At 44.5% G+C, this 12739-nt stretch overlaps 1 protein-coding gene across 1 annotated transcript in view; it reads right to left on the bottom strand.

Moving 5' to 3' along the window:
* Nucleotides 1–12739, bottom strand: part of LOC144752114 (nicotinamide N-methyltransferase-like) — a 39759-nt gene that overhangs the window by 19303 nt on the left and 7717 nt on the right. Inside the window, exon 2 of the mRNA XM_078640057.1 lies at nt 2136–2343. Coding sequence (XP_078496183.1) covers nt 2136–2343 — 208 coding nt within the window. The remainder of the gene's footprint in view (nt 1–2135; nt 2344–12739) is intronic.

Here is a 12739-nt window from a genome sequence, read left to right as displayed (position 1 = left end):
ATGGTCTAGCTATGACACGGTATGGCTGTACATAGTATTATTTGTTGTTCTGTTTTAATATAATGGTTTATATGTAAATCCATACATGACTCATATTCGTATTTGTCCAACCTCACAAGCATCTTCCTATTAATAATTGTATGACATTACCCAATTTTTATGTTCATATGCCCTAACGTGGCTGTCACATTTTTGTGTGGGGGGTGGGGGTGAGTGGGGATGGTGGACAATGAGCTGCTGCTGGGGGATGTCGGAGCAGTGTTGGGTGACTAACCTGCATGATCGTTGCCTCCATTGCATCTGTTCTCAGAGACTTATGAGCTAAATGGCTCATACATGAAGGGCTCCGAGCCGACTGCCTGGCTCATAGAGGGAGAACCACGGCCCATCAGTTCACAGAGGGAGGGCTACGGTCCTGTTCGCAGGGAGCACATGGGGGCTGACTGGTATAGGAAAGGTGCGGGCCGTCGGCTTCCAAAGGAATAGCTGCCAAAGAATGATGTGGGGAAAGGGACTTGAAGGGGGTATCTCACAGAGAGAGCTGCACTATATTTCTAGTCTTGGCTTCAGGGATACAACTGCGGGCCCAAGAAGTCACACCTCAAGAGCTCCAAGCCGACAAGTGCTTCGCAGAAAGATACTTGCGGGCCCAAGACGGTTGTTGGGGGTATGCTGGTGATGTGGGAAGAGGGTGCGTTACCTGCTGATGTTGGGAGACGCAGCCTGAAAGGGGTATCTCGCACAGACAGAGCTCAGGTATGTTTTCAGAGATGCCTCGGACAGATGTCTGCTGAAGGACTGAATCACAAAATGGCTTTCTAATGCTCATATAGTGTGACTTATGAACAGTTCCCACCCAGGCTCAGAGAGGGACAACTGCTAATACATATTCAGTTGTCCCTCAAACGTTTTAGAATTGCACACTTAGGGGCTCATTAGGATGGCGGACGGACTTGCGTCTGTCCGCCACCCTAGAGGAGGAGGGACCGTCCGCAGGGGGCGCGGCGGTCCCTCCAGTGCAATTAGGATGTGACCGCCAGGGTGGCGGTCACATCCTCTATCTTTAACATTGCGGCGGGTGCAGCTTCAAGCTGCACCCGCCGCAATGTTAAAAATGCATGCACCGCATTTGCGTGCACAAAGCGGCAGGCACCCCGCGGTGCCTGCTGCTTTGTTCACGCAAATGCAGGGGGGTACCATAGGTACACCCATGTGCACCCCCCACCCCACCTTCACCCAGGGGGCCCGCAACGGGCCCCCCGAAGTGAAGGTCCGTATGCTTTTCCATGGCGGAAAAGCCGCCGCGGAAAAGCATACATTTTACACCATCCTAATATGGCTGGCGGTGCCTAATAGACACCGCCAGCCATGTTAGAGCTTTTCCGCCGCGGTTGTAAGCCAACCGCGGTGGAAAAGCGGCGGACTGAAACCAGGACCCACCAGCCATCCTAATGTGGCGGTGGGTCTTTGGTGAGTCCGCGGTGGCTTCCGCCGGCCCGGAGGATGCGGAAAATCCTCCATCATAATGTGCCCCTTAGGGCCCTGTTTATCATGGTGTTGTGTCTCCCTTGCACCACGCCAGGAAGAGCAGGGGTGACGCAAAATCTAGAGTGACATTTACCAAGCCACGTACGGCCATCTTGCATAGATCTGCGTGGCTTGGTAAATGTGGTAACACAAGGCAGAGCACATCACTGCCTTGCATTGCTTGGTCCTGGGCAGGGGCTCCAGTGAGTAAAGTATGTGTGTTACCATGCATTCACCCACAGATGTTGGCACATTCCCAGAATTACCATTTGTGGTAGACCTGTGAATTTGTCAAAATGCCCTCTCCCTTTCATGCAGTACAGCAAGGCGGCTTGCTGTACTGCTGAATGTATGATACATATGCAAACACTTTCCACACACGGGGAGGTGGAAAACTTAAAAAAACTGAATGACCAGTACAATGGAATGCCTCGAAAGCTGAACATTATATGGATTCCCAAGCATGCTATCACGCATGTTTTTGACTGGTAGTTAAGTGTAAAGATGCATGCAGTTGGAGGTGTAGAAGTTAGCCCAGACTTTTATATTTACATATATATATATTTGGCCCACTATTTATAATACACCAATCTGTACATCATACATACCTGTTGCCTTGAAGATCACAAGTCAACTTGGCAGCATGACTGCAGTCAATAGCCCCAGGGGCATTTGTCCTCCATTTTTCTATCTCTGAGATGCATTTATCAGTCGAGCCACCAATAATGATCTCCTTGAAATACTCACTGGCTAGAAAGAGGTACTGGAATAGAGGAGCAACGGACATCTGGATCAGAGTCTTTCCTTTCACACTACCTGCTCGAAAAAAAAAATGTCATGATTAGAATTAGTATCAACTTATGAAAACAGTCAATATAAACACCCTAAGAGCACTCCATGTTCACCTATCTTTTAAATCATGAATAAGACCCTTGCATTGATGCAACAGTACACATGTTTCAGGTTAATATTAAAATAAAGGGGTGGGAACAAAATTCTATATAAAAACCGCAAATATCACAAAAATGCCTATGAAATGTCTAGGGAAGGTGGGACCTGAAGCTGAGAACAGTGCTGCTGTTTGCTGAAGCTCCTGAGTGACCCCATCTCAAAGCCACTAGCAGGGACATTTTGTCAGACTACCAGGGGCAACCACTGAACTGGAGACAGTCCGTGGTGGTGCAAGGGTCATTTTTTAAATGTATGTATTTCGTGTTTTGTCTGATCCTGGTGCATGGAGATCTCATATTTCAACATGCTTCCAGAGTTTTGCTTGGAAGTAAGGTTTTCCAGAAATGTCAAAGCTCAGCTTTAAAAAGTTTTTTAATGAAAAGATTAAAATTAATCCACTCATTATGGATAATGAGGCTTTAGAGGAAAAAACACCTGCTTGGTCCATGATTAATTTTAATCAGTCTTTGCAAATTTAGCCCTATTTGACTGCCTATTTTTCAACTCATATGAGGGATACATTTTTAAAACTAAGACTTGGCTGATACCCCACAAGACGGTCACGTTGACCTGGATACAAACAAGATCAACAAGGGAATGTAGATTGTTTGGGTAGCTTTGGGAATCTTTAATACACATTGTGGGTGTGTGTGTGTCTAAATTGCTTAAAACACATTGTGCATTACTAGAAAGTGTTATTTCTTAAAACTAGGGTAAGATCTGCTCACAAGACCCTTATTTTATGTTTATCTGGTTAACAATGGCTGAAAAAATGCTGGCATCTGGAGTTAAAATTCACTTGTTTATGCCATTATTGTAGGGAAATTTTATAGGAATGGATAACAAAAGGATATTGTTTTTAGGCACCTAGTACTTTTAATTTTTATGCAGTTTGACTCAATGATGGTTTCTGGCAACCTTTTAAATTAAGCTGTAAAGATTATGAGAAAACACAGAGGTACTTCATTGTTTATTTGCACAATGGTGTATAATGTTTACAGCTTTAGTGAATTGTTTGATTGGCCTTCTATATTATGGTCCTATGATTAGACTCTAAAGACCATGTGTAAGCACTTAAGCACTTCATCGTGCATTTGCACAATGGTACATAATGTTTACAGTCTTTATTGTATTATTTTGGGAACAACTTAATCATTATATGTTATGTGTACTATGACCAATGAACGACTGTGATAAAGATATGTATACGTGGTATCAATGTCCCAGTACGGTATGTAACCATTGAAGCATGTTTTATGTACAGTTGTAAATTATTTAGCGAATTAGGTAAATTGCAAATGGTCCTTGTTAATTAACATGTCACATTTTTAAAATGATAGAGGAACTGTTTTTTTTTAAATCGAACTATAAAAAAATTACTGCATATTTCATTGACCTGGAAAAAATACCCTTCATCTTCTTCCCCTCACCTGAAAACCATCCAACTGCAGACAGAGACTTGAGAGCGGCTTAAGGCTGGAAAACTTATGGCTCATTTAGGAACTTAATAGGGAAGAGGAGCTGCTGAGAACTAGATTTCCCCCTCCCTGTGACTCACACTTCCAGGTAAGCAGGCTCAGTACTCAACCAGTAGGGACAAATTAAATTACCACTGTACCCAAACTCATTGATATTACTGTGAAATAACTGTATGAGGCAGAAAGGTATTGCAAAATAGAGGGTCCAAATAACATAGAAGTGAGAATGCTCGATATACCTTCTCTCTAACCATTTTAATGCCTCTGGTGATAAGAATTCCGAGCAACAGACCAATCAGTAAGACACCTAGAAAGATATATCTAATTGAATGCTGATGGTGGCCATTTTTCATTTGAGCTTCTACCCAACTGAGTCAAACTCATGCAGCCACATTTTTTCAACGATCAGTCACAATCATAAGTTGACCCTAAACTCAATTTTGTGCATGCTGCTCATCAGGTTGCAGTTCTATAAAAGGTCGCTAATCCCAGGTCTGCCCCATATTTACACCAGAGACAGAGGGGGTCATAGCATGACTGGGGTAAACTGAGGTACCGCCAAGCACAGATCTAGAAAGAAGCAGCTCTACTTCATGGGAAGATCAGTATAGGTGATGCACATGGAAAAAAGCTGATAAAAGCTTTTGCACCATCATGACTGGCTGAGGATACTAATGGTCAACAGACATATCCATCCAGAAAGATGAGACATGCTCAATCTCATCAATATTCATCACATCCATTCCCCCAAGCCCTGTTCAACCTTGCCCCTCAGATCAAAACAGAAGTCTATGCAACTATTGCTATTTTCAGAGGTGACAACATTACAATCACCCTCACAAAACAAAGCAATGGTGGATGGACCTACGGGCACAGTCTCTGCAAGACACTTTAGTTAAGAAACTGGCCGACACTGCAGTCACATAGCTGAACAACATAGCACAGTTACTATGTTCAGATATAGCAACCTCTAACAACCATCTGAACATAATGAAAAAAGAGAGACAGCCGTTGTAGCATGTATGGACTCTCAAAAATCCAGAAGGGGTCTATTTATATGGAAATAACATAAATGTGTAGAGGATTCGGAAGACTGCATCAGAAAGGATAACATGAAAATCTGTATGTTTCCAGAGCAAAGAGAAAAGGATTACGTGATTTCTTTCGTGAAAAGCTTTCTTCCCACATTGATGAACATTATGGGCCTCATTTCGATGTTAGGTGGCCTGCCACTGATAGGAAGTCGGTGGTGGTACACCCAACATCCAGTGTATTAGTCGAACCACTGGACTAAGAGACCAGTGGTTGTAGCAATTGGGGTGGGGGAAAAACCGCTGCCTCCGTCACGCTCAAGGACCGAGGGCTGGACAGGCCATAGTGGGCACCAGGCATGTCCCCGGTGGGCCACTAGGGTGCGGACAGTTTTAGACCCCTGGGGGTCTTTTTGATACCAGGGGCTGGTTTTGCAGCATAGCTGCAGCATTGGCCCCCGGTAACAAAAGCAAAACAAAGCTTTCGTTCTGCTAGCACACCCGGGGGACGGCCAAATTCTTTGCCAGGGCTGGTTTTGGTTCCCAGTCTGGCCCTGAAAGGAACACGTCGGGCAGTGGTCAGATCCTAATCCCTCCAATGGGGGAATAGGATGTTCTACAGAAAGGGATGTTGGGGCCCCTAGCAGGACACCTGTCCCCTTGGGCCTCTGCTATGGCCCAAAGGGGGCACATGTGGAACCCCCCAAACATTCATGATGCCTGGCACATGACCATGCATAGATGTTTAAAAACATGCCTTTTTCAATTTAGGATTGTGCTGTGACCTTTATCTGGGTCGTACGACAAGCCACAATTGAAAAAAGGCATGTTTCCAACCGCCTTCACAGCGGTTGGATAGTAATATGGTGGGTGGATCCGCTGACTAGATGTTGGGCGGTCTTCATCTTGATACGATGGCAGTCATCATAATGAGGGCCGATGTTTGAACTAACACTGGAATTCCACATTTTGCACTGGTTACGCAGTCAGCAGAACACTCAAAACTCAAAAACAACTCAGCAAATCTTGTGTGCTTTCTACTGAAGCTAACAAAAAACAATGTTTCTGTTGGGAATCACGTGTACTTTGATTAAATGTACTCAGTAAGATTTATGGTATTCCATTGATCATTGAGTATAGCAACACACACAACACAGATTAACTCATAGGAATACTTCATTTTTGATTTTTTTACTTTTTAGGAACATAACTAAATAATAGGCTGTCCAAAAAAGTACAAATACAATGCAGCAGGTGTAGGTGATGTAAGTGACAGGTCGTGATCAGTGACAAGGTACTGTACATAGGTGACATAAATAACAGATATTTACAAGTGAGGACAATATTTTACAAGCGTGTCCAGCATAAGATGCCTAACACCCAACAGGATTTAGTTATTCCGAATTCTAGCTGGGGTGTTGCGAGGACAAATTGAACAAACAACGTTGATGTTTCGACCCAAATAGTTAGTGCAGATTCTTAATCGTCTGTAGCAGGTCTTCATCAGGACAATGGGGAGGGAGAAAGACAGCCTGATGATTCAGGTGGATTGGCACAATGTTTCACGGCTTCTTTATACCAAGGTGTCAGCCGACACCAGACACTCCCAGCACAGGGTATTTCTTCTAGTGTTCTATTCTTCAACGATGTAACAGTTAATAGAGGTAAGGGGCCACCAATAGCGATCACCAAAGTTGAATAATGCGGCGTGGAGACATCCTACTTAGTCTGAAACCTACTGAAGCAACAACCCTGTTCTAGTATCACTGGCCTTGCCCACACAAAACAAATATATTGGACTATACATTTCTCTCAAGAAACAAATCTCAAGTGGAATCTGATTTTTGGTGATAAGACCTCAATTGTGTAAATCAAGACATCAGATATGGGCTGTTAGAGCCAGACACACTGATAATAAGTGTGGATGGATGAACAAGAGAATATGAAGAACCCAATGAGCTAGAATACTTCCTAAACGGATTCCCTAAAGACCAGCTCTGCACTCTCTTCATTGGCTCCCAGTACAGCAGAGAGTAAACTTCAAAGCCCTTAGCATAGCACACAAACCCCTAAACCACCACAGACCACTAATCAACAGGGAAATGATTAGCCCATATAGAGCTAACAGGTCACTTCATTCAAACGAACTCCACCTTGCAACGATTCCTAGGATAAAAAAGGCCAGAAGCGGAGGCAGGCTCTGATCACTTAACGTCTCTAAACTATGGAATGCTCTCCCACTACACCTGCGGAGTGAACTTGATCATCTGAAATTCTATGAACAATTGAAGACCTGTCTGTTCATTTAGACCCCCTCATCCTTCCTCCCTTCGTACCCCTGCAGCGCTGGGATGCCTTCAGGTAGCCATGCGCTCTACAAATGTCAAACACAATACAATACAATACAATACTAAACACCCTAAAACCAAGGGAAATGGACACAGAGAGTAGTGTCCGACCACATACTTCATCAAGTGCGTACTCAATAACAACAAAAGACAAGGATGATCGATGCGAAGGAGAAATACTGGAACATATAGCTCAACAGTGGATTGACAATGGTAGAAACAGACCTAGGATCCCCTCAGCACCAGTGGACATGACCGCTCCTTATTAAAGGTCTAATGAGAAATCCAAAGTGGTAGTGGGAAGAAGTCGAGAGTCACCAAATGGGCAGGTTCCTGTATTGTTTTACATGAGAACATGTCAATTTATAAAGTGAGTTTACCGACATATTTTCCATATCAGACAACTATCTAACACAGGGAGAAGGCGGTGAGCCTGCACTCAGGATACGTCCCATTGGATGCGGACCCTGATTAAATGTATCGTGACTAACAAACTGCCTTACCAAAACCCATGGGGATAGAGGGAGAGGATAAAGTGTTGAGGGAGTATGGGAGGTTTGGGCACCGTATTTACATGACATATGTTACATGTATTTTTTCTTTATTCAATAGAAGTGTTTCCAATGGTCACACCCTATTGCACTTGACATATGAGCATTGATAATAGAAAACACCAATACACTCAAGTTGGGAAGGTATTTACACTTGAGGATGGAACGCGTAAAGTTCATTTAACTACAACATCTGCCTGATCACAGGGTAGTGCAGCACCAAGCTGTTACCCCTAAAAAACTAAAAAACTGAAATACAATCTCACAATTATCTTTACTCTTTGATAGCAGAAATAGGATTCAGATTTAAATACCCTTCCACTTTGAAACATCCTCTTAGCCATACATAGGTAGGACATGCTGGAAATGTCTACAAGGTGTCTAACCACCGTATCCCTGAAAGTTAAGTGTCTTACACATTTTATCGAGTGGAAATACGTACTGATGTTTCTAAAGTTAAAGCTCTCAGGTCTAGCCCCCCTACAAGAATACTTTTTTTAAACAAAGTTTTATCAGCATTTTTTCATGTTGTACTATACAATACAATTACAGTTCATCCCAGACATACAGGACGGTTTCTCTATCCCGTGGCCATAGCATTGACATATATACCCTACTTTTGCGTTTCAAGAGAGGTTGTCATGTATCTTACACTAGTGTTTGCAACACTTCCATCGACTCTGGCAACTGGGTATAGGTAAGTCATGGTATCAACGCCCAATATATATATAGCAGTGACCAAGTATCCATGACTTCCTAGACGGTATATGTTACAGGACATAGTAATATTGTCTGCATTAATAAAACAGAACTTCCCCAACAAGAATTCCCACCCCCCACCCACCGGTCCTTCGAGCATATGCTAACAGCATAAAAGAAAAGGTCTGTACATAGCCAGCTGACATATACAGTCTAATATCAACAATAACCTGAGCAATCAAATATATATATTCCACGCATTGACATTTGTTATATGGGTTCCAGCAATGAAATAACAACACACATAGCTTTTTATTAAAGTGTATTGCACTGTTTCCTAGGGTCCGTGGGCTTTACTGTGAGGTATTGTGAGAATCCATCACGTCCTCTTGTGTTTTTAAGGATTCTAATATTGTATCCCACTCCAGCGCTATCAGGGTTTTATGTAGACCTCTGGCCTCCTCACGCCTTAATACTGCACTTTCGGTGCTGCCCCACCTGATCACTTCACCATGCCACACATGAAGAGGGGGTGGCTTTTTGAACTTTCATCGCATTGTGATGGCCCGTACTGCTAAAATTAATGACAGGTTTGCAAACCTGTACTGGACTTTGTGCTTACGGGGGGACTTCTGTAGACCTAGGATACCTTCCTCCATGGTATCGGCCAGCCCCCTCTGTGTAACTATAGAAATGAGCCTTCTGACTGAGTCCCAGAAATTCCTTAAAGGAGGGCAGGTCCATAACATATGTGCTATTCCAGCCCCTTCCTCATAGCATCTAGGGCAGTGGTGCTGAGTTTGCGGGAACATTTTGTCCAAGCGATGTGGGGTGAGGTAGGACCTGTGAAGCACCTTGGTTTGGATGAATTAAAATTTGGCATTTCTGGTAACTTTCCTAGGGTGTTTGTCCCCAACTCCTTTCCCTCGAATACCCGTCCAATGTCTACCGACCAAGCGTCTTGCAATTGGGTGAGGGGTATTCCAGTATGCGCCCGAATCCCTACATACAACCATTTCACCAAGTGTCTGCCCCGTCCCATGTAATGTAACATTTTGACTAGTTCATGCATATCTGGTGCTTGTCTGAGCAGGGCCCACTGTGATTTCACATACTGCGTCACAGCCGCATGCAGGATGTACAGATGTTCTGGTACTCCTGTGTTCCTGACAAAGTTATCGTAATCTAGCAAGTGTCCTTCATGGAACAGGTTTGATACTGTGCTAATTCCTGCATCAGTCCAGGGGGCAATGGTTCGGCAAGTTATACGTCCAGTTGCCAATGGCATGCCCACTAGGGGAATGTTACCTGCATAGGCAGGGAGTGTGTTGGTATAAAGGAGTGCAGCTTTCCAGCATTGTAGTGCTGTGCGCAGTAATGTAGGGAGCTGCTGGGAGAGTTTACAACGAGGAAGCAACAGCGTATGCAAGGCCCCCGACGCTATGTTGCGCTCAGTTTAAACTATCTCCTGGAGGTTGCGTCCGGCCATGCAGAAGGAGAGCCACTGTAATTGGCAGGCGTAACAGTAGGCCCGAGGATCAGGAACGCCAAGACTCCCTTTGTCTGTGCCAAGTTGGAGCTTCTTGAGGCTAATCCTCCATCTGCTGTTACCCCAGATTCGATCGACTAGTAAAGTGTTTAAAGGTTTGAAAGTCCGTTGTGTGAGTATCGGCAGATTTGTAAAGTAATAGAGTAGTCTATCCTACCTATCACCGATATCAGCAACGTAACCCAAAAGGCAACACTAGCGTGGAGGGCCCTAATTGCTTTGTGTAAGTTACCGTCCAATAGGTCAGTGGGAGTCCGGTACACCTGTATTCCCAGGTACTTAAATGTCTGTGGTGCAACGTGTATGGCCACTGGTCTGAACAGAATCACCATGGGGATAGCCTGCTCATGGAAATAAAAAGCATGAGACTTCACCGGATTATTAGCCAGTCCCGATATGGATTCAAAGGCAGCAAAAATCTCCGCCAGAGGCGTTAAGTCTGAATGGAGATCTTTGATATATAGAATTATGTCATCTGCGAATGCTGAAAAAAGATATACGGTGGGCCCGATCGGAATACCCAGTTCCTGTACTTCCGCTCTCAGTTTAATAGCTAAGGGCTCCAGCGCCAGAATAAATATATGTGGCGATAGTGGGCACCCCTGTCTCTTCCCTTTAAAAATTGGATACGCAGCTGAGATATGCCCCTCAATGAGGACCCGAGCCGTAGGGGCCTGGTATAAGAGAGTGAGCCATTTTAAATAATCATCTGGCAACTCAAATTTTCCCAGTGCTTTAAATAAACAGTCCTAATTTAGTGTGTCAAATGCCTGGCAGAGGTCCAGTGACACACATCCAGCGTGAGTGTAGTGTGGTGGGGTGGCCGACATTAGGGAGTACAATCTTCTGGTGTTTAAAGATGTTCTACAGGTCGGCAAAAAGCCTGTATGGTCTATATGTATCAAACGTATGCAGTAGTGGTACGAGCCTATTTGCCCATACTTTGCTAAGAATCTGATATTCCGTTGTCAGGAGCGACAGTGGGCGGTAGCCCGCATTGTCAGTGGGGTTCCTGCCCGGTTTTGGGAGTGTGACCATCAGTGCCTGTGCTGTTGTAAGTGGCAATTCGCCTTTCTCTAATGCCGTTTTATACAGGATTTCCAAATGGGGTATGAGCAAATCCCAAAACATGTCATAAAATTCAGCAGGCAGCCCGTCCAATCCAGGGGTTTTATTTCGGGGGAGCCCTTTGATCGCTGTTTTTATTTCAGCTTTAGTAATCAGGCCTGAAAGATCTTTAAGTGCATCTTGGGTCGGGCGTGGGTACATCAGTGTATTTAGGAAGTCATCTATCTATGTGTCCAAACGAGCCACAGGTTTGTTGTAAAGCATGGCATAGTAGTGATAAAAGGCTGTGTTAATGTCATGTTGTGTGAGTGCTATACCACCCTCCAAGGTAGTGACCTCACTAATCACCGTAGCCGGTGGGTCATCCTTTAACAATTTAGCCAACAGCGCCCCTGATTTGTCTGCTTCAGTGTGGGTTCTCCATGTGTATTGCTGATAGTCTATATTGTGAAACGATTCGAGTAACTCTGCATGTTGTATACGGAGTTCCTGAAGTGGTTCCTGTTTTTCCTTGTTGCGCGCCACTTCCTGTTCTAAGCGGTCCATCTTGCGTTCTGTTTCTATGAGGGAATTATTAACCTCCTGTCGCGCTCCCACAGTCATACTGATGGCCCTTCTGCGTACTGCCACCTTAAAGGCGTCCCATTCAATCAAGGCATTAGAAGCTGTATTGCTGTTTTCAAGAATGTAATGTGTAATAGTGTTGGCCATGGCCGTGCGGAACACTGTGTCCTTTAATACTTGTGGCCATAATCTCCAGGTGGGCAACGGAGTGGGTACCCTGCCCCATGTAATCGTTATCTCCAGCGGGTTGTGGTCGAAAAAGTTTTGGCGAGGTAAGTAGTGTGTGTATCCTGCATTGTGATACTATTTGAACAATAGATCCTATCTATCCTGGTGTGCAGCAAATTAACCAGAGAATAAAAAGAGTATTCTCTGTGCATTTGGTGCCTCATCCTACACATCACACAGGGCCCAACCGGCCGCCCATCCACACAGTGCCTTTGCTTGTTTGGTGACGCCCGCCCCATTTAGAGGGGGATGTGATCTATCTAAGGAGATGTCCATGATCGTGTTGCAGTCCCCACCTATAATCCATGGGTGTGCTTCCCAACCAGTCAGTGGCAGGTTCAGGGTGGTAAGGAAGTGTTCCTGTTCAGTGCTTTGCACATATATGCTACCCAGCACCACCATCTGGCCATATATGGACCCACGTATAAATATATAGCGCCCCTGTTTATCAATTTGGTGTTCCAATGGTGTAAAGGGTACCCCATGACGAATCCAAATCGTGATCCCCTGGCATACCCTGAGTAGGTAATGGTCAACACCTGCCCCCTCCATTTTTTGCCTCTGGCTGTAACATGTGGGATTCCTGTAAATATAATATTTGCGCTTTCCTTCGCAATAGCTGAGCATGTATTCTATGGCGCTTCTGTATGGAGCCCAGTCCCCTAACGTTCCATGTTACAACGCTATACTGACTGAGTGTATGCATTGGGACATTTCGTGATCCTATGATCAGACCATGTCATAT

This window comes from Lissotriton helveticus, chromosome 4_2 (assembly GCF_964261635.1).
Source record: "Lissotriton helveticus chromosome 4_2, aLisHel1.1, whole genome shotgun sequence".
Lineage (NCBI taxonomy): Eukaryota > Metazoa > Chordata > Amphibia > Caudata > Salamandridae > Lissotriton > Lissotriton helveticus.
The sequence above is the reverse complement of the archived record's forward strand: the minus strand, read 5'-3'. Positions and strand labels throughout refer to the sequence as shown.